The 24,019-nt window shown below is 35.9% G+C and overlaps 1 protein-coding gene across 1 annotated transcript; it reads right to left on the reverse strand.

Annotated features, from left to right (window-relative positions):
* Positions 1 to 450: 450 nt before the first annotated feature.
* LOC121734052 (cytochrome P450 6B5-like) lies at positions 451 to 11,658 on the reverse strand. The gene is made up of 2 exons (XM_042124456.1): positions 10,275 to 11,658; positions 451 to 673 (listed from the first exon to the last, which is right to left on the reverse strand). Exons 1-2 carry the CDS (start codon positions 11,611 to 11,613, stop codon positions 504 to 506), a joined length of 1,509 nt encoding a protein of 502 aa, XP_041980390.1. The 5' UTR covers positions 11,614 to 11,658; the 3' UTR covers positions 451 to 503.
* Between the last annotated feature and the right edge of the window lie 12,361 nt (positions 11,659 to 24,019).

The raw sequence follows: 24,019 nt of genomic DNA on the forward strand, positions 1-24,019 counted from the left end.
CGGTGTCATTGTGAACTATAATTGACATTTTATTTCATACTCTTTGAGTAACTTGGTAAAATGCAAACGATAATATCCTAGAGTAAATTAAAGGAGTAAAATTATTCTCATGATAGTTATACTCGTATAACTTCAAGTTAGGTCGAATCGGGCCTAAAAAGCATAAGAATTCCTACACGTTTATAACTATAATACAGTAGGCGCCCGCAACTCCGTTGCGCCAAAAATCGTTTATCGCGTTATCGCGCAGGAACCGTACATTTTTCCGGGATAAAAAGTATCCTATGTCCTTTCCCGGGACTAAGAGCATCTCCATACCTTTCAGCAAAATCGGTTAAGTGGTTAGGGCCTAAAGAGGTAGCATACAAACAAACAGACATATACCAGTCAGACAGACACACTTTCGCATTTATAATAATATTAGGATGGACATAGAATAATATATGTATATTTGGTATGGATAACTTTTTTAATTTAATTTAAAAAATATTTGATCACACTATTCAGGCGTCTTTTTTCCTCGCGAGGAATTTTAGCTTGTATCCCTTGCGGGGACCAATAATGATCCTCCTCCAGTCGAAGGTCATATCCTGTTCCTCCGCCAACTCCACGCGGAACCTGGACAGCAGCTTCAGGATGCAGACCCTGGACTGGACCTTGGCGAAGCGCATACCTTGAAATAAAGTGAAAACTATGGTTTAAAAAAATACATACAGCCGAACGTATAACCTCCTCCTTTTTGGAAGTCGGTTAAAAAGTGGAAAATACGACACGAGTGTGACTTGATAGGATCAATAGCAAATCTTTAGAACCGGTGACACATTAGGATTTTAAAATAAATAAAATTAAATTTTGAACGCGAGTGCCCGTCAGACTGGAACTCCAGTAGCCCTAGCACGGCCATCAGTAGAAATGCGAAAGTATAGACAAAATAATTATAATATCACATTGAACAGTAATTATTCTTTCCAGCGAGAGTTACATATCGAGTCAAAGTTAATATTTTGATATCATGTCAAGCAATTTAGGTACATTCTTTAGATGTGGAGTTTATAATTGTGTTTAGTGCGTAGAGAGTGTAGATTATTATTTGTACATAACGTTTGTGTGAAACATAATAATAAAGGGATATGAAGATTTTGGCCGACCTACTTTGTGTTTTTTCGCGTTCACGATTTTTTTTTTCAAAAATAGATAGCTAACATCAATACAAACAAAAAATAATCTTAGAAAAAACCACGTAAAGAGTCGCATTTCGAAGATATGAGCTGCTAAAGTTTTACCAATTTAAGATATTGCAACTTAGGCAGCTCAAATCTTCGAAATGTGACACCTTACGCGGTTTTGTCCAAGATTATTTTTTGTTTGTATTGATGTTAGCTATCCATTTTTGAAAAAAAACAACAGGACAGTAGGTCGGCCAGGCTCCATACAAAAATCTTCATAGTACCCCTTTAGTTTTTTACTAACAACCAATAGAAAATATAAGTTACAGTAATTAAATGTATGTACATAATATGAAATGCAGGCAAGTTATTATTAAAAGTAATATACATTATTCAAAGTAATCAGGCGATTGAATAAGATTGTCTAGGTCCGTTTCAGATGAAATACGTCGGCAGGGGAGCCCTTCTTTTTTGCGCAGGTAAACTTTCCCATGAGCTGTCCAGCAGTAAGCATATGCGTGCTTCATGCTAAATTCTCTTGCTAGGTAGTCCGTAGTATAGTCTCTTGGTATTTTGGGTCAGACATTCTGTCACAAAAATTGGTTTCGACTCTCCTTCAATTTTTAAGTGTTTTGTGCATAATTTATTGGCTCTATTTAAGTACTTTGTTATATGATTTGAATAATGATAAAATTTTGTCTTTCTGGATAACGGTCGTAAAATCAACAATAATAGGTCTATTTTGTTCTTTTCTAGTTTTTAGACTGAAAATATCACGGATTTGTTGATCATCTATGCAAACATTGATTTCGTTACATAGCTAAGTTGTTACATAGATAAGCAGGTCCTGTTGAGTTTCCTTTTTTTGTATGGGAACATTTCTAACTTCTCTTCCTCTTCCTCTGACTTTTTTCCGTGTTTTTCTTATAGTGTTGCACCTGCTGTTCAAGGCATTTGATATATTTCATGTTGTTGAATGTTGATCCTCTCTGTCTCCATTTTAGATAGTCTGTCCTTCATGTCCACATATTGTTTTGAAATAAAATCCATAGATTGAATAATGTCTGAATTTTGTTTTTGGATGCCATTTACAGTTTCTTGAAGTTCTCTCTTGTGGTTGAGCCATTAAGTCGATTGATTTCTTAATGTCTGACATGAAGACTGAGAATTCATCATCATGCGTCTTAACAATTTCTTTTTCAGAATTCATTGCCGATGCGTAATTGCTGCACGGGTCAGATTCCGTGACAGAGAATCTAGTGGTAGTAGGTGGTGGGGATCTGTAGAGCGGCATATTAATTGTTATTGTAGAAAGAGTATGTGCGCGGATGGTATTCGAGCTCGTTGTCGATTTGGTACTGGGGGCGCCCTCTCTTGGATATAGAAGGCGTTCGCTTCACTAAGTACTCTGTTATGAGATCGATCGATGGTCTCATAACAGAGTACCTAGTGTTTTAGTTCTTACAGATTTACATAGATGTCGCTAGGATCGCCGCCAATTTTGCTTATTCATCGTATTTTTAACCCCCGACAAAAATAGTTCATCATCATCAGCCTGCTCCGTGCTGAAAAATCACGGTTCATCTGGTTCGTGAAGGGCCGATTAGCAACTTGCAGTCGTTTGGTGGGCTTTATTGCATTCTAGTTCGTGACATTTATGAATATTTACACATTAATGGAAAGTTGACCTGGTGCTGCAGCATCACCTGGTAATCAATAGGATACCCAACTCCTCACCAACTTAGAGCAACGGTTTCGTGTTTGGGCTCATTTGAATTGCGACAACTAGTAAGACGTAGATAGCCAATCAATTTTTGCATGCTGCTGGTGCAGCATCACCTGGATTCTATAGGAGCCGAGCTCCATATGAACCCAAAGTTTAGGTTTCATGTTTGGACTCATATTGACGGCCTCATCCAAAAGGACATTCGTAGATGGTATTCATTGGGATATAATATTATCCTGTTGATAGGAATTATTCTGCACTTTAACCAACACAAGTTTAAAAAGCATGAAAAAAATTTAAATTAAGATATTTAAAAAAAACCCCGCCAAACAAATTTAAAAAGTAATGAAATAATATATTTTACTGACTTTAAGTTTAAATAATTCCTAAGTGTAAAGTGATATTTTAGTCCATAATTGTTGTCAAGGTGTGTCGGGGGACCGCTAATGTAGATGTTTGATTTCACATAATATTATAGTTTAAGGGTCAGTTCACAGCGAACAGAATCGAGACAATCAGTGACGTGGCGATACAAAATGCAAAATACACTGTTGGCGGTCCCCCGACACACCGCGACAACAATTATATTTATGCTCTTTTCCCCAATTTCCATATAAGAAACGTGATATTTTTGGCCTATTTTGCTCGTAATCAATAATGGTAACAATTAGGCACTTGAAATTTTCACAAACAAAATCCTTAATTATATTTTTACTCTAATAATAATAAAATTATTATAAAGTAAATATTTAAGGCCTCCCCCCCTTAAATATTTACTTTATAATAATTTTATTATTATTAAACAAAAAACACATTTTTTTGTATACTTTCACTCTATACCGGTACGGAACCCTTCGTGTGCGAGTCCGACTCGCACTTGGCCAATTATTTCATTCAGTGACGTCTCTTGTAAAATCCGCTGTTTTACTTTTTAGTCTACAAAATTTGAATTAAAAGACCAAATTAGGTGTTTGCCTTTACTATTCTTTGGAAAAGTATCGATATCGATATTTTAGCATCGTCTCTAGTAAAATCCGCCATTACTAGCCTTCAAATTTTGAAGGCAGGCGCGTTCCTTTCGTGGTTATTTCATGTCCTGTGTTTCTTATGTAATTGATTCAAATGCATAATATTATGGTGGACCTAAGTAATTTGGTCACAATCTGTCAAACCCAGTAAGCCGACAGATAACGGATAGTATTGAAATGACGTAACCCAACCAAATGACGTAGATCCACCATCTGCCTATGAATCAATTACTTTGATGGTACCTAAATCTATAAATATAAAACTCAAAGGTGACTGACTGACATGGTGATCTTTAAACGCACAGCCCAAACCACTGGACCGATCGGGCTGAAATTTGGCATGCAGGTAGATATTATAACGTAGGCATCCGCTAAGAAAGGATTTTGATCAATTGAAAAACTAAATAATCCATGCTTACTATATGCCGACGACCTTAAGATTTTTTCAATTATTCGAAACATCCTAGATTCTATATCATTACAATCTGATATTGAAATCCTTAAAAAGTGGTCTCAAATCAACGGCACGATGTTAAATGTCGAGAAATGCTTTGTTATCACTTTCACCACAAACTTTGTCAATAAGATACAATTTGATTATAGGTTGGAAGGCCATTGTCTAATCAGGAAGACTACTATCAAAGATCTAGGAATCTTGTTTGACGAGAAGCTCACTTTTAGAGACCACTACGACTATATTATCAACAAATGCAACAAACTTCTTGGGTTTGTTGCGCGAATAACTAAAGATTTTAAAAATCCATCCAGCTTTCTCCTTTTGTATTTCTCCATGATTCATAGTATCCTTGAATACAATTCTATCATATGGTCAACTTTTTATGATATTCATATTAACCGCATTGAACGAGTACAAAACAATTGCTTGCGAATGCTTGCCTGTAGATTAGGATTAAAACGCCCTCTTTAATCTTATTCGGAACGATTATCTAAATTTAAAATACAAACTCTGCGATCTCGTCGGGTATACACGGGAATAATTACCCTTTTTAAAATTCTTCACTCCCATATTGATGCTCCTACGCTCCTGTCACAAATCAACTTTAACATTAGACCTAGAGCACGAAATATGCACGGTAAAACCTTTTCAATGGAAGCAGTTAGGACAAATGTGTCCTTGAATAATGCTATGACTTTAATTTGTCGCCAGTACAACGAAATATGTAAGAATAATTACAAGGATATAGATATATTTAACAATAATATTAAAAAATTTCAAGCCGATTTAAAAAAGATTATTTTTAAGCCGGAAGTTACATAAACTTGTCACTACTTATACTTTATTGATGATTATGTTTTCATTGTGTGTGTTTTGTAAACTTAAAGGTATTTTAAGTGTTAGTGCTGCTTAATATCATGTTGTGTGCACATATTTAGGAATATAGTCTAGTCGATAAGTTTTGAGTTTGTTAATGGCACTAATATTGGCTGTATTCTGTTTTGTGTACCAAATAAAATAAATAAAAAAAGAAATAAATAATTCTTAACGCGAGCGAAGCCGCGGGCAAAAGCTCGTGTAGTATAATTTTAAACATTTTAATATTGCTACATATTTACAGAAAACACAGAAGCTGGTACTATCAGATTGCTCTAAACCAAGGCTTATTTTTATCGTGTATACAAACACTATAAAATGAGCCTTATTATAATTATGTTTTTCTTTGGCACGATCATTAGAACCTCAACAACTAAGTATTACAAGCTTGAGATATTACAAGCTAATCATACCCTCATTAGGTCTTAGACATTAGAATCATTATAGCTGTCTGGTTTATTATAGTTTTTTTTTCGGTCATGATAACTGGGTTTTCAGGCGCCCTATAAAGAGAACGCAACCACTTTACTCAGGCAGACCGACATATTTGGCATCAGAGAGTTGCTCTTTATCTTCTCAATCTAAAATAAGTCATTTTGGATATCGTTACCAAAAATGTCGTGACCTCACGTAATATTATTTCCGTAATGGTCATCGCCTAATCCATCCAAATTGTCAAACACGGCAGCATAAACTTATAATATACTGTCGTAAAGTTTATGCACGGCAGATTATTATTGCCTGACGTTAGAAATCACTTTAGATCACTATTATAACCGTTATCAATCATTGAACTTCAAGCGTCATTATCTCAATAATATTATATCTAAATATTATACAACATAACTGGTGAGACATTTTCAATACTCAATGACGTGATATTTGGCTATTATATTAGATGAAAAAAAAATATATATATCTCTATTGATTACTGGGTAAATGTAGTTTAAAGTAAAAATAATTATTTACCCAACCCATGGACACCGCTCGCGGGAAGGGTAGCGGCGCGGTGTTTCTCCGATGGCGCACGCCGCCGCGACGGCCGCATAGTATGCTACTTGCCTAGCCGCGTAATTGACTCAGGATCCATAGTTCATTTATTTAAACGGGGTACAAAATTAAGTACCTAATTTTATTACATAATTATTAATTATAATGAGAATCGAGTACCGAGTACACTCCTTAAGTATTGCAAATGTCTCACCAGTCATGCAGTGCATAGATGACGTCCGCAAGTCCGTTGCGCCGTAATTCGCGAGCGTGGGAACTGTATTAAAAACCGCCCATGACTATTAACTACGACAGTATATATTAAGTCTATGCTATTAACAATGTCGGATGTGCAAAATCGACATTTTTGTTTTATTTCATTTCATTTCAAAAAACTATATTATGCGTAGTTTCTGAAGTAGCATTAAAAATGTCCTTTATTACTAAGATAGCCCGCTAACAATGTCGGATAGTCACTACCTACGTTATTAACGGAACGTGGAAGCGAGTAAGAGCGCACGATGTGCCACATCCGACTATGTTAACGGAGGGAATGGACATCGCGCTGTCACTTGTTTTTTGCTACCGTAGTTATATTTTTTTTACTTTTCGACGCCATTTTCAATGTCTACAAGATCAGCACAGCCAATTAAAACTTGGTACTCAACAAAATGAAGAAAAATATAGTAAAGGGCAAAAAATGCTGATGGTAATATTATTTCCAAAGCTAACGCTAGTGCGGAAAATGGTATTTACTATTCTTTATAATATTTTTTAAATATTTTTAACAGTATAGCTTATGATTTATTGCTTTAGATTTGATTATGAGATGAATTCTTAACTTCATCAACATTTTAGGATGTACCACATCCAACGTTCTTAACCGGTTTTTCAAATGTGTAAAATGTCGGTAGTACCACATACGACATTTTTAATCGGTTTTATAAATGGTTAAATTGTCGGTAGTGCCACTTCTGACATTGTTATGTGGATTTATAAATTGGTAAAATGTCGGTAGTACTAAATCATGATCATTTCATTTACTTTTCTTATTGATTAAATGGCGCTTGTAGTTTGTACCATATCTGTCGTTGCTTACCGACTTTTAAGAAATTTCAGAAGGCTTTAAAATGGGTAATTTTTGTGCGAAAATTAGGTTTTAGTTGGCACATGTCATACATAATGAATTAACATAATTTTTTATTTATTAATCGTTATTTCATGGTTTTGCGATTTGGTGACTAGTAGCCGCAATAAAGCCAGACTTTCTTGAAATTTTGCTATTAAGCAGGTAGGCAACAAACATAAAGATTTACTCAAATTATGTAAAAGTGACATAATTCCCAAAAATAATATCTAAAATGCTATTTAAAATACCACAATGGATCAGAGAAAATCTCGGATGAAGAAGACTGCTTTTGAATAATTTATCGAATAAATACTAATCTCAATTTTTCATGTAAACAAAGGCTGTGGTGGTACGTAAGTGTCCTAAAATGTAGAAATTTTTAAGAACTACTTGACTCCGCGAACTTCGTTTCATGGGCCTGCAAAAGTCCTTCGTCCAGTACTTTCTGTATTCCCCACACATTTAGACACTTATCATCTCTCCAGCATATTTGGAAGATGAGATCGATAGCCGGTCGTTCGACTTGCAAATATAATGTTTTCCATTACACATTCGTGGTAGCCGCCGACGTAGTCGCGTCGGCGCGGACGCTTTATTTTGAGGTTAAATCAAACTGTCCTTACTTCTAAAATATTTGGCTCATGGTAATAATTTAAAGGAAAATTCTATTTTTCACATAATTCCAATTAATATTTTGATATTTATGTAGGTAAGGATTAATAACGAATATGCAAAAAAAGTCACGCTACAAGGAGATGATTTGAAGTAAATTTTTTATATGACAGTAATGGTTATTATTCGTTAACCATAAAAGATATACATAAGCTGCCCTGGGCTTTTTTGTAGATAATGATGAGTACTATAAACATGTATAACATTATTTTGAGGTATCATCAGTATTTTTCGTAGCGGAAGCGAAATAATGAAATTTTTGGCAATTTTTTACCACTTTGGTATTTTTGCTATTTTCGGTAGGATCCCTAATATTTTTTAGAATAATACATAGCCTATGCTCTTTGGAAGTGATGTAGCTTTCCAAAAGTAAAAGAATTTTTAAAATTAGTTCAGTAGTTTTTGAGCCCATTCAATACAAACAAACATACGAATAAAACAAACTTTTTCTCTTTATAATTAATATATATTTTTTAAATTTTTATTTTGTTTATTTAATTTAAGTTATGCTATCAAAAAGTCAACAAAATAGTGTTGGTAATAATTTTTAATTTCAATGTTTTAAGTAAGTTTACATTTCGGATGTAAATTTGATTTTCCGAATTATTTGAATCATAAGAAATGTTTTGTACTTGCATACGTACATTGTTTTTACATTTTATTTGACAGAAGTCCATAAAACTATTTTTTTTTCTTTAAATTGTTGTCATTTTTGTTGGTAATTTCCACATGCGACATATTTTAAATTAACAGTTATCACTTAACAATGACGTAAATGCAATTTCCGACAAATCAGCATTACTTGTACCCCGTTAAAAAGGTCAGAAGTGACTTTTCTCATATTAAGGCATAAAATACGAGATCTTCATAATAACATATCAAACGTAAATAACTTTTATAGTATTACCCTGAAAGTCATGATCCTACTTGAAATAAGTCAAAAGTTATGCACAATTTAGACTTTGAATCGCTCTCCTGTAAAGTTGTCGTTTTTCACATCCAACATTGTTAATAGTCATGGGCGAAACTATCATAATATTATGTCCTTTACCGACACTGAAAGTATCTGCATAACAAAAATCAAGATTGTTTAAGCGTGAAGAGGTAATAGACAGACAGACACACTTTTTTATTAATTATAATATTACCAGTTCCGCAGTGACGCTAGTTTTTTGAAATTTTTGTATGGTCAAGGACTGTACATTTATTACGTGTTTTACACTAACAACATCATCTCAGTTACTTCCAAAGGATATTGAACGAAAAGTTCCTTTATACTTCGCCGAATACATTTTTTTTATTGATCGATTATTACTCAATAACTTTACAGTCTTCTTAGCCGTGATAGTTTTCCTTTTAAATTCAGCATAATATTTCTTGCTCCCCTGAACTTTTTCACATATCCAGAAGTTCCGTTTAGGTGGTAGAAGGGGGGACTGTTACATCCACTTTAAAACTTCATATTTCACAAACGGATCCCTAAATCGGAAAATGATCTATGAATACTGATTGACGACCTCTGTGGCTCAGTGGTGAGCGCGTCGGTAGCTCAAGCCGGGGGTCGCGGGTTCGAATCCCGCCGACGGAACAAAATTTTCAATGTTCCCGGGTCTGGATGTGTATTAAATATGTGTATGATATAATAAAAATCTTAAATATATGTATAGTATAATAGTATTAAATATATTTCCGTTGTCTGGTACCTGTAACACAAGTCCTTTAGGTACTTAGCACGGGGCCAGACTGACGTGGTGTGAAGCGTCCATAGATATTAGATTAGATTAGATATTTAAAAAAAAAAAAAAAAACTGTTAATATTTAAAAGAAACCCATCCAACGACATCCCACACGATGGGATGGACGCGAAAAAAAAATTCATCCCCACGTGATGTGTAGGGAAAGTACCATATTTTTTTTAAAGATTTTATGTAACATTTTGTCAGCATCATATATATGTGCTTTCATGCCAAATTACAGCTTTGCAGCTCCTTTAGTGTCTGAGCAAAACCGCGGATAGACAGACAGTCAGACGGACGGACGGACAGACAGACGGACAGTCCAAAACTATAAGCGTTCCTTGTTGACTATGGAACGCTAAAAAGACGTTTCCTTAATTATAGCAGGAGTAGTTGTATATTGCGGTGTCTAAGTCAAGGACTTATCCAAAATTACAATCATTGACCCTCAACCGGTGATGATATAATATATGATAATTAGAATGTTTACATACCTATACAGTTCCTGGGTCCAAGTCCAAACGGCATGTACGCGCACGCGTGCCTCCCAGCCGATACCTTCGGATCGAACCTCTCTGGATCAAATTTCTCAGGGTTGGGGTATATCGTTTCATCATAATGTATAGCCCGGACCGGAACGACCACGATTTGACCTTTTTCTATTGTGACATCTGTGCCTGGGATCTTATATTTATCCATCGCTCTTCGTTGTAAAGGATCCACCAGTGGATATACTCTTAGAGTCTCATCGAATACTTTCTCCATATACGGCAGTTTGCTGAGAGTTTCGTATGTCACTTCACCATCGCTATTTCCAAGTACCTCGTCTATTTCTTGATGCAGTTTCTCCTGGATATCCGGATTCCTCGCTAGCTCGTACAGCATGAAAGACATCGTAGTAGCACTAGTTTCATACCCAGCAGCATAAAATACAAACGCTTGAGCCGCAATGATATCGTCTGTGATCTCCAGCGTTAGTTCTTTAGAATCTGCCCTTTTAGGGCCGGAGATTTCGCCTTTGCTTCTCAAATCTAGTATCAAATCCATAAAATCGTGTCTATTTATCGATTTGCCATTTCGCTGCTTAATTACAGTCGCAACTAGGTCCTCGAAGAAACTGTTGAGACTCTTTGCAAATTTCAACGATCCCAGTTTCGAAAAGAGATTCGGATACATGATGACGATGTCCTGGATGCTCCTTCTCTTGAATATGAGATCGTCGATGTCGCGTAGGGAGTTCAGGAAACTGTTGTTTGTGGTCAAATCAACGTCCAGCCCGAATGCGCAGGCTGCTATTGTACTCAGAGTGTACAACTGAATGAGGACATGCAGTTCCTGATTGGGATCAGTCTGCGTTACCCTATCGATGTAGTCCAAAAACTTATCGCCTCGTTCGGTGATCAAATGCAACATGTTCTTTAGTTTGCCACTAGTGAATAAAGGCGTGAACTGATGTCTCAAAACCCTCCACGTCTCGGTCTCGGATGAGAAGAGATTTTTGTGTAATTTCTTGTCCGTCATTGGTACGGCACGATCAGAGAACAGATCGAAGTCCTTGATGAAGATGTGTTTTATGATATCCAGATCCTGGATGACGAGCCACGGGGTTGTCATCCGGTAGACACCCACGATCGGCTCCTTACGGTACTCGTTGTAAATTCTTTTCAATTGGAAAGTGGGGAGTTCCTTCATTAGGGTCACATTCTTGAAGTTGCCAAAAAATACCGTCGGTTCGGGGCCCTTCACTTTCTTCTTCTTCCAGTAATCGAATGTTCTTGTGAAGTAGAAGTAGAGAAAAATTGGCAGAAAACAAAACAACAATACGAATATCATGTTGCCGTCTGAAGGCTACTCACGGAATTGTAGAATGAATCATATCGTAGTCTGTAGTGGGTTTATATTATGGAGAATAACAGGAAACTACACTCGTTGGTGAAAAAATGGGCGCCTTCTAAAATTAGCAAATTGTAATTTGTTTAATGTTTATAATATTATTCATTATACTATGTAGTAGTGTAGAATGAAAAAATTATCATTTAGAATGACTACTCAGCAAATAATAACAAAATTTAAGCAGTCGATTTGTTTCGAGGCAGTGAGAGAGATAGATGTATTTTTGAAATTGTATGAATGGTTTTTTTCTCATTAGAAATTTTATTTTATATTAATAAAGTTCCTTGTATTCGTGAATATTTGAACGCTCACTGAAAATCACTTTATAACATTATAATATTTTTTTCTTTAAAAACATTTGATATTTAACATTAACAATGCAACATACGAAATAAATAAATAAATAATACTAATTTATTACCAAATAATACCAATATATACCAAAGTGAAATGTACAATTTGGTCATCTTAATAAAATTATGACATAAATACTAAAAATATACTACTCCTTCTTGTGAAGGATACACAGAATATACACAAAAACACTTGAAATTATCTAGATTATATTATGTTACGATAAATTTAACAGTCATAGTACTTTATCTTTTTAGTAAATACATAGAGTTAAGTCTTAAAGGTTTATAATAGTGACTCATTTTTAGACATACAATTGGAGGCCCCACATTTGAGATATTTTGGGGCCATTGTGACATCGGCTATGGCTAGACATCGGCGAACAATAATGTTTTGGCGTTAAATTAGAATATAATGTCTTTATCTTGTAGTGTCATTGAAGAGACAGCAGCAGCTGTCCAAGTATCATAATTACAATGAGGGTGTGTGAAGTTCCATTTGCCACCAAGTCTTAAGGGTCTTAAGGTAGCCTTAAGGTCTATCGTGTCAAATAAGCATAATTATCGTGAAGCAGTTTGAAATGATAGGCTCTAAGGCTATATTATAATATATTGTGGCACCTTGTGGCAAATAGAATTTCAAACACCCATATTGCATATTGCTTGAATTATATTATACTAAAATGATTCCTAGCTATATCGCCCCCGAGACCCCCAATATACTAAATTTCATGAAAATCGTTGGAGCTGATTCCGAGATTCCAATTATATAGGTATATAAGTATATTATACAAGAATTTCTCGTTTAAATATATAAGATTTTGTAACCACGGCCCTATGAGCTGTCCTATGACAATGTCATTCTTTGATGTGTGCTAAGTACACCGATTTATCACTCCTAAAAAGTGGGACCCGTGCGAGTTTCTTACGCCGGTTCTTCTCGCCGGGGTAGTTCCCGAACCGGTGGTAGCCATCAGTGATCAGGTAGACATTCTGAAAAAAAAAATTATTCAAATTTACTCAGAAATAAAACATTTTTTATTTATTTTTAGGTTTTTAACAGATATATTATCATTTTTGTAGTTGTTACTATTGATACCGGTTTTGCGGTATTTATAGAATATTGTGACGTCACGTAGTCGTTTTTACCTCATAGACGTAATATATTAAAAAATATACAGTATTTTTGTCTGTATCATAACTCACAAGTCACAACTCTAAAAATTGTCTTAGGACAGGTCAATATTTAGATTAAAATATGTAATTTTGTAAACGCAACTTTCTAAGATGCTGAACAGATTTTGATGAAATATAATTTGAATCCTGAAAAGGACAAAGAATGATTAAAATTAAAAATAAATTGCAATAAACGATTTTGACGCATAGATGCGGTCACCAACTATAGTTTGTGCGTTTTATGATGATATGCGCGACACATTATAATTGACAATAGTAGGGAAGTTACCTAACAAAAATTAATCGATAGTTTAAAAATATCGAATCACTTCGTAAAGGAATTGCAATCGAAATTATCGATTTCGTACTGACATTTCAGTGGTGCCGGCGATTTAAGATGGCCGCCCTTTTTTATCGATTTGATTTCGATTCAACAGAGTCAATCTCTATTGACATAAGTTCCGTTTCATGCATATTATGACACTTTTCAAATGTTTTCGTAACAATAATTTTATACTCCTATTTCACAGTTAATATTTATAATTTTTATGATTAAATTAGCATTTAGCATCTTTTCATTTTTATTCATTTACAATAATTATAGGAAACATTTGTTTTTGTAGATGGAATATAATTTATTACATTTTGATTTTTTTTGTTTTCTTGTAAAAAAAACCCGTAGCAAGGAACATGAAAACTGTCACCCACATCATCTTAGAACGCACAAACTATAGTCTGTTACGTAAACGCCAAATCAGAATGACTAGCAATTTCCTTAAATTCACAGAAGAATATTAAACAAAGTTCACAAATACGTACTGTGTGTCACATCTCCTCGTAGGTAAATTGTGGTACATTTTGTCAAGTCATCGTGATTCGTGACTTAAAATCACATTCTTATACACTAGTAACAATTAGAGTTATTAGTTATTACATACTAATGTAATAACTAATTACTCTAATTGTTGCATTATCTATAATTAAAATCTTACTAAAAAAATGTATACGTGGGAGAGCCATGCTTCGGCACGAATGGGCCGGCTCGACCGGATAAATACCACGTTCTCACAGAAAACCGGCGTGAAACAGCGCTTGCGCTGTGTTTCACCGAGTGAGTGAGTTTACCGGAGGCCCAATCCCCTAACCCCTACCTTATTCCCTTCCCTACCCTCAACTATTCCCTTCCCTTCCCTCCCCTATAGCCCTGTTCCCTCTTAAAAGGCCGGCAACGCACTTGCAGCTCTTCTGATGCTGCGAGTGTCCATGGGCGACGGAAGTTGCTTTCCATCAGGTGACCCGTTTGCTCGTTTGCCCCCTTATTTCATAAAAAAAAAAAATTCTATATAACTAATATTATAATTTATAAATGCGAATAATTTATAAATGTGACTGACTGACTGTTACCTCTTCACACCCAAACTGCTGAACCTGAAATTTGGTATAGTATATCTATCAGAAAAATCGGTTTAGAGTCCCGGGAAAGGACAAAGGATAGATTTTATCTTAAAAAAAATTGTACTTTTACCTCGTCATAAACGTTAAGGGCGTCATCTAATCACTATACATAGTATAAAACAAAGTCGCTTTTTCTGTCCTCATTTGTTTTTGTTCCCTTTAATCTTTAAAACTACGCAACGGATTTTGAAGCGGTTTCCTTTAGTAGATAAAGTAATTAAAGAGGAAGGTTCATAAGCATAATAATATTCATGAAATAGTGGGGAAATACTGTTATTTTTGAGGTTTCTAATGTGACGTCGTAAATAATAGGTCGTGCAAACGCAGGCTGAACCCTACGAGATTTATCAAAATAATGTACTAAGTATTGTACACAATGAAAAGGTCTATAGAAAACTCCGCGATGGTATATATATATTTTTTTTTTTATGAAATAAGGGGGCAAACGAGCAAACGGGTCACCTGATGGAAAGCAACTTCCGTCGCCCATGGACACTCGCAGCATCAGAAGAGCTGCAAGTGCGTTGCCGGCCATTTAAGAGGGAATAGGGTAATAGGGGAGGGTAGGGAAGGGAAGGGAATAGTTGAGGGTAGGGAAGGGAATAGGGTAGGGGTTAGGGGAGTGGGCCTCCGGTAAACTCACTCACTCGGCGAAACACAGCGCAAGCGCTGTTTCACGCCGGTTTTCTGTGAGAACGTGGTATTTATCCGGTCGAGCCGGCCCATTCGTGCCGAAGCATGGCTCTCCCACGTATGATATATATATATATATATATATATATATATATATATGTCTATCTCTTATGGATATCCCACAATAACAGTTCTTTGTCATTTACTTTTTACCACAAATAATGGCTAATTTTGGAAGCGATTTTAACCAATACGGCATTAATCCTTATTTAATTAAATACTTAAAATACATTGTTGGTTTAATAACGATCTATACGGGCCTTTACAGCATAATTTTATTTACATTAATATTTTCGAAGATATTATAGATTTTAAAATTGCGGGACGTAGCTTTTGCGGCGGTACCGGCCACTGCGGGCCGGCGGGTAGTAAATAGTAATAATTAATGTAAATATAAAATCAAAACTACTGAATCGATTTTAATCATTTTTTCAGTTAGTGGTATAGGCTATATTATAAATATTTTTTACCCGTGCGAAGCCGGGGCGGGTCGCTAGTATATCACAGTTATGATGAAAATATATTATAATACTAATATTTTCATCATGACTGCACATTTTAAACTGTACTTGGCACTTGCGGTCAGTAGTCCATTCAAATTATTAGTGAATCATCAGGGTAAACCTACGAAATGTACCGTCTCATGACACATCTCACATACTACAATATTATACTTGTTTAGGTGATTTTTATGTCGGCAAGTGTACAGATCAAATTAACGTCATAATATGCACTCTAACCCCCTTACTAATAAACGCTGTATAAGCTTTGAATAGTTATACAGTGTTTTGTCTTCTTTAAACCAATTAAAAATGTCACTTGTGTGACAGGAACAAAACACTGTATAACTATTCAAAGCTTATACAACGTTTATTAGTAAGGGGGATATGTTTATAAAAGGTGTGACAAAAATAGGGGTGCGCATGAGTCCCCTCTATTGAGTTCAAACTGAAAGTAGGTAACAGTGTCGAAAGAGAACTTTTTTTTTAACTTGGTATTGGGAAATTCCTGACAAAGCTTGCCCATACAAATCACAAAAAATGTTGCTCTTTCGGCGCTACTACTTTCACAGTGAACTATATTTAAGGGCACATACCTACTGTAATTATCACTTTGTTTTGTTAACCCTTAATTAGGCGCATCAAGAAAGTCACACAAGTAGTCGCATGGGGTTTTTACTGACCCCAAATAAAATAGTGAAAATTAAGGTGAAGAAATGAATAAAACGAAGTACCAATTGTGCTAATTTTATTGTTAGAGGGCTTTACTGTTATCTTATATCTTTAAACGAGCAATTCTTGTATATATATATATATATATATATATATATATATATATATATATATATATATATATATATATATATATATATATATATATATATATATATATATATATATATATATATAATACTTTAGGGTGTGTACGTGTTCCTTGTAGAGAGTTCACCGTGAAAGTAGCAGTGCTGAAAGACGAAAAAAAATTTTCATTTTTGTATGGGCAACGGCCCGAGCGTCACGAGTTTCCCCATACAAAAGTGAAAAAAATTTTTGGTCTTTCAGCGCTGCTACTTTCACAGTGAACTCTGTACAAGAATTTGAATCCCGGAATCGGCTCCAACGATTTTCATGAAATTTAGTATATAGGGGGTTTCGGGGGCGATAAATCGATCTAGCTGGGAATCATTTTCAGATAATGTCTTTTTATTCGTGTTTTATCGATAATCTATAAACTGAAAAATATGACTCTTCCTGACATCTATTGGCGAATAATAATACTATTTTGTTAGCAACTAATTGTTTTAACGACCAGCAGATGGCGTTATTAAGTAACACGAAGTCAATGAGTTTTGCTATACCGAGCAAAGCTCGGTCATCCAGGTACTTAATATTAATAAACAAAAACATTGGTATGCCCCTTTACAGCAAAAAAATCACTCTACTTCTTTTCTGTCTCGAAATCTCCAAAATATCACTATAGCTGAGATCGAGATGAAAAAAAAAAACTTACTTTTCACTCTGATAACCAGATTTTTTTTGCAGCAACGAAGGAATTAGATATAAAGATAATATTGGCAAAAATATTTTCCTCGCTTACTATGATTTTTCACGCATTTTTGGTCATCACCCTCTGATCATCATCATCATCACCATCCGGTGGTCAGAGATAATTTTAATCATTACTAGACTCTTTAATCTTGCTTGCCGATTCACGGCCATCACAAATTGGTGTGAAGTTCGGAGACTAGCCTCACAGAATATCTTTGATCTTCAGAAACCTTCCAGCCGCTACCGTACTTCACTGTCTTGACTCATATTGACATTTTTATAAAGAAATTATGTGAAAAAAATCTGTTACTAGAATGATATACACGTATATTTATGAAACATCCTTAATTATAACAAAAATAGTAAGAAAAATAAACATAATATTACAATAATAGAAACTTATGTTGTGACAAAAAAAGTTACGTAAGTGGTCGCATGGGGTCAGCGCTCAAGAGAGTACCGACGCATGCACCAGCGCTAGCTGACCGGCTACCACTTATTAGTATACCTCGATAGGAGTTAGGAGACTACCAAGCGTCGTTGTATTCCTAGAACTTTAGCACATATTTTTTTCGATTTGAAAGTGATTTGACCCCATGCGACTAATTAAACGTCTTCGTAGACAACTAAACTAGAACCAACAATAATATTTTTGTTGGTTAGTAAATTAACTTATTAAAATATTCAAAACTTCGAATGATACATATAAAATATTTTTAAGACAATTTAAAGACTTAAAAAAAGAAGGGTTCGACCCCTATGTATGTCATATAATATTTTCCAGAACGCGAAAGGCCCAGTTTTTTTTACATTATGTTAGTCTATGTCAGGAACAAAATATTATGTGACAAATTTCAAGTGTATACAGTATATGTTCCGAATTGAGTAATTCTTTTTTGTTGTACTAGATATTGTTCAAATTAGGGGGAAAACGGTCAGTAGTTTTTAGAATAGGGAATTTTAAGAAACATTTTGAAGTCGGTTAAAATGTTTTAATATAATATTTTGTATGTACTTATCACATGTTTATTTAGTTTCCTTTATTGAATATATCAATAGCGTATTACAACTTTAAAGGCTATCATCGTGTATTACACGAATGATTTATTTGTGTGCTATTCTATATTAAATACATAACATGAACAGTAAACCAATTTGTAAAAGGATTAGGTGATAAAACATAACCCTGGCGCACCCTTGTTAGTGTTGCGTTTTAAGTTTTATGGGTAGAGAATAGAGATGTGTTAAGTTCAACAAGAATTGTGTGTTGTATTCGAGTTGTCTATTACTCGAGTTGTAGTGTTATTAACTCGAGGGCTGTCAAATGAAAGAGCGAAATAGCAGTGACGGATTAAGACTACTTGATGCCCTAAGCAATCCATGCCTGTGGGCCCCAACATCAGTTTTTTCCTAGAAACTTTTTTGGTGTGGTTTTTGGTGACGTGAGGTTGAGACGTGATGCCCTAAGGGCCAATTTTTTTGTGCTTCATCTGGTGCCCCCTCAGACGTGATGCCCTAGGCTATTGCTTAATTTGATTAAGGGTTAATCCGTCACTGCGAAAAAGCGATTAGTTATGTCCACACTGTGCACTTTCATCTTCAATTTTCGTCATCAACTTTCATATAGGCGCATTCAATAATTGAATGCGTCAAGGAACGCAACGACAATATTGTCATTTTTGAAGTTTTGGATACGGTCAGAGGGCATGCGTCGCGGGCATGCCTCACGTTCGCTCTGTTGACTACGATATAACGCATGCCCTTGACGAACAGAAAAAGGCACAGCGTGGACAAAGATATTAGCTATGTCCACACTATGAGCTTTCGTCTTCAATTTTCGTCATCCTATTTCATTCAACTTTCGTTTTGGCGCATTCAATAATTGAATGCGTCAAGGAACGCAACGCCAATATTGTCATTTTTTGAAGTTTTGGATACGGTCATAGGGCATGCGTCGCGGGCATGCCTCACGTTCACTGTTGACTACGCTATAGCGCATGCCCTTGACGAACAGAAAAAGGCACAGCGTGGACAAAGATATTAGCTATGTCCACACTATGCGCTTTCGTCTTCAATTTTCGTCATCCTATTTCATTCAACTTTCGTTTTGGCGCATTCAATAATTGAATACGTCAACGAACGCAACGCCAACATTGTCATTTTTGTTTTTTGGATACGGTCAGAGCGCATGTGTGGCGGGCATGCCTCACGTTCGCTGTTGACTGCGCTATAACGCATGCCCTTGACGAAAAAACACACACAGTGTGGACAAAGCTATTCGTTTGTATGGTAGCGTACCCTATTAACTTATCTTATATCTCTAAACGAGCAATTCTTGTATATAGGTATATAATAATTGGAATCTCGGAATCGGCTCCAACGATTTTCATGAAATTTAGTATATAGGGGGTTTCGAGGGCGATAAATCAATCTAGCTAGGAATCATTTTTAGATAATGTCATTTTATTCGTGTTTTATCGAATACCGAGCAAAGCTCGGTCAAATAGCTAGTTGACCATAATATTATGATGCCGACGACGTATGAAAAATTATACTATCAGAGAACTTGGATGCAGACTAAAATATCATACAGTATATTATGAAAATAAAATTTATTTCATGGAAAATGAACAACCTGCATTGCTGCTTAAAAGAAAAAAGAAACTTATTTTTAAACGGATTTTTGGAAACGGAACGCGGATCCAACCTACATACGTAGCCTAACAAATTAACCGCCGCAGTCGGTAAAAATATGATAATTTGTAAGTATTACATTTTATTCGTTACTGCCAACTCGAATTGTATAATCCGAATTCAATCCGAGTTTGTTCATTGCCTGTACCTGATTTCCTTTCTATATTGGCGCATCACTATTTGGGAGACATAGGTGTGCCTTGGGATTGAGTAAGCCTTAAATCACAAGTTACGAAAGGGCTGAGATTGTAATTAATTTTCACCACACCCAAGATTTATTTTGGGCCCTTGGAAGGACAAAGTCACCCTGGAGAGTAGTCACGATATAGGAGAAAGGTAATGAAACGTAGAAAATGGTGAGGGTAAAGGAAAAACCCCATAGACTCGATTTATTTTTATTTAACTCTTTATTGTACACAAGAAAAATACATAAAAGACGACACAAAGGTACTGCTTATTTATATGCGTTTGCGCTAACGAGCGGTTTTGCTACTACAAAATAAGATAAAGCAAAATAGTCATTTTTTTTCTTGGTGGTAATTAAAGGATCTGTCCCAAATAGAAACATCGGTGGAAGAATTATTTCTGTGTTAGCTAAAAAACTTTCCAACTTTTTCATAAAATAGCCTGCCTGCCTGCCTGAAATGATCCATACAAACTGCTACTCGATTATGTTATGATGACGTCACCGTAGAGTAGCTTGTAGGCATCGCGGGAGAACTTTGATCGATAGCTATATTAATTATTGCGTTTATCAAAGGTGGTTTTATAAAAAAAAGTTGCTTAAAATTGTCAAAGTTAATGGAATACATATATTAAAAAATTCATAAAAAAAAATTTACTCTACTATCCAACTTTGAAGTTGCATAGCAAAAAAAGTTATAAAGTTGAAATTTTACAAGTGCTTATTTTTTATAAATGTAACAAAAATAAGCGCTGCTGCTTTCACAGTGAACTCTCTACAAGGAACACGTACACACCTTAAAGTATTATCACTTGTTTTTGTTACAACCTGTATATCTTTATTTTATTAAAAAATCGGCTAATTTTTGTCCTTGTCAACATCCCTATTGTATGTAAAGCTAAGTACTCACTTACGGTTTTGCTCGATCGAGCCATGACGTCGAGCAAAACCCGCGGGTCGGGCTTTCGTCCACACATTCAGCATTGCTCGATAGTTTTATTCTAAATCGATATATTCCATCAAACCGGCTCGATGCGAGCCTTCGAGCTGTCAGTTTTGCGGTCCACATAGTAATTTATATACTCGATTTGGAGTAAAACTATCGAGCAAAACCGCATGTCAGTACTTAGCATAAGGCTGGATTTAATATACTTAATATGCGTCCGCGCGATCGAGCGGTTTGGCCGTTATATCGCGATATCGATATCACAAGCAATACTATGTGACGATTCGTTTAAATAGCAGCGCGGCGCGCTATCGCCATCATTATTCTTTAGGCCCAATTCACACCGGATCGCGCCGCTGCGCGAAGAGCACTTTTAGTGTGAAATAATTTTAAACTTTATTTACATACTTTTTTTTTTGACGACCTCTGTGGCTCAGTGGTGAGCGCGTTGGTAACTCAAGCCGGGGGTCGCGGGTTCGAATCCCGCCGACGGAACAAAAAGTTTTCAATGTTCCCGGGTCTGGATGTGTATTAAATATGTGTATGATATAATAAAAATCTCAAATATATGTATAGTATAAAAGTATTAAATATATTTCCGTTGTCTGGTACCTGTAACACAAGTCCTTTAGGTACTTAGCACGGGGCCAGACTGACGTGGTGTGAAGCGTCCATAGATATTATATTATATTACTTATAACTACTAGTATCGCTTGAAAACTTCAGAAAGGGCTCGAGGCGCCGCGCGACCGTCGGCGGAAAGTGCTCGCGGCTTCCCGCGACCGCGCGCGTCCTCGCGAGGCGCCTCGAGGTGTCGCGAGGTGCCGCGAGCACTTTCCGCCGACGGACGCGCGGTGCACAGTGGATCGAAAATCGAGTATCATAGACATAAGAACTTGAATTTCCAGATGTCATTTTTTTGGGCTGAAATATGGTCTCCTAGTTGTTATTACATAATAAAATGTAAAAAGACGCAGCTACGTGTAATAATAAGGGAGTTACATTTTTTTTATGAAAGTAAAGAACACGGATCACTTAACAAAAAAACAATAGAATATGTCAAGTAGTTCCAGACAATTTAATTTAATTCAGTTGGAAGTTTTAAATTGTTACTGGGGACTCTGGAAAAAGAGAGGGTTGATACATTATATCACCATAATTTCTTTCTTCTTTCTATTTGAATTAAGTTTTTAAATAACCAAAAAAAGTACCAATGGACACTCTTTCAATTACTTTATAAATAAATACATATATTACCAATAATGGTCAAAGTTTTTAATAAAATAATTATTAAAATCAAGGACATGCCAAAATCGCTGTTGTATTATTTTTTTGAAACTCCCCAGATATCTATCTAAAAATTATTACTCCCTTATTATTACACGTAGATGAGTCTTTTTACATTTTATTATGTAATTAACAACTAGGAGAACATATTTCAGCCCAAAAAATGACATCTGGAAATTCAAGTTTCTATGTCTATGAAACTCGATTTTCGATCCACTGTGCGGCGCTCTGGAGGTAGCGCGCGGCCGGCCGCCAGCGGCTACGAGCGTCCACAAGCGGCCGCCCGCGGCGACGCGAGCCGCCTCTGCCGGCCTCGCCGCGCCTCGCCGCGCCTCTTCGCAGTTCGCGCCGCTGCCGGCCGCTGCCGATCCGGTGTGAACGGCCCTTAAGGCCATCCCCTGAGCAAACGACCTTGACCATACATTTTCCGCGTTGCCGAGATCGCGCCGAAATCCTATTTTTTTTACTTATCATATTTCAAAATTGACCTAAAAAAATTCAAACGACCAGTATGTAGTTCATGGAATTGTCGATCTATTGGCGTGTGTTTCAAATAAACGTAATTTGTAAATACTAGGGAGATACTAAATGTATGCTTGAATTTAAATAAATTTGTATTACTTTGGAAGCTGATCTTATGACCATACAAGCCAAAAATATAAAATTAATAACTATGAAAAAAACGTTCGTATACTGAAGATAATTGCTGTATTTTTATTAAAATTTTGTAGCTTTCAAATTATGCGTTAATAAGGCTCTAAAAATGGTAAATTACGGCATCCGTACCGTACCGTACATTCCGTAGGGGGAGCGTCTCAAACTTTTCTTCACTTACGCCTCTAGTCCACCGACGCTGCGAACTGCGAAACAGCGGCGAACCAATTTACTGTCTCATCCGTCACACGACAATGCGTTATATTGCATCTCGCTCTATTACAGTTTCGCAGTTGTTTCGCAGATATTTCGCAGCGTGGGTGTACTAGAGGCGAAGGTGACGCCGCGTTAAAGTAAAAAACCGTATTGGATATGTTTTACACTGCTTGTTTTCTATGAGAGGCCGGCCCGACCTCTCACAGAAAACAAGAAATGGAACAGCAAGAAATGGAAAGGGCGTAAGCGACAAAATGGTTTTTGTCGCGTAATTTAAAAACCATAATTAATATATTTCATATAAGTTATGGGCAGAGTAGAGTGTATGCTTGAACCAATCTATACAGGGTGTAACAAAAACAAGTGATAATACTTTAGGGTGTGTACGTGTTCCTTGTAGAGAGTTCACTGTGAAAGTAGCAGCGCTGAAAGACCAAATTTTTTTTTCACTTTTGTATGGGGAAACTCGTGACGCTCGGGCCCTTGCCCATACAAAAGTGAAAAAAAATATTCGTCTTTCAGAGCTGCTACTTTCACAGTGAACTCTCTACAAGGAACATGTACACACCCTAAAGTATTATCACTAGTTTTTGTTACACTCTGTATATCACTCTCCTCTGTTGGCAAAATTATAATCCCT

Source organism: Aricia agestis, chromosome 15, assembly GCF_905147365.1.
Source record: "Aricia agestis chromosome 15, ilAriAges1.1, whole genome shotgun sequence".
NCBI classification, from domain to species: Eukaryota; Metazoa; Arthropoda; class Insecta; order Lepidoptera; family Lycaenidae; genus Aricia; species Aricia agestis.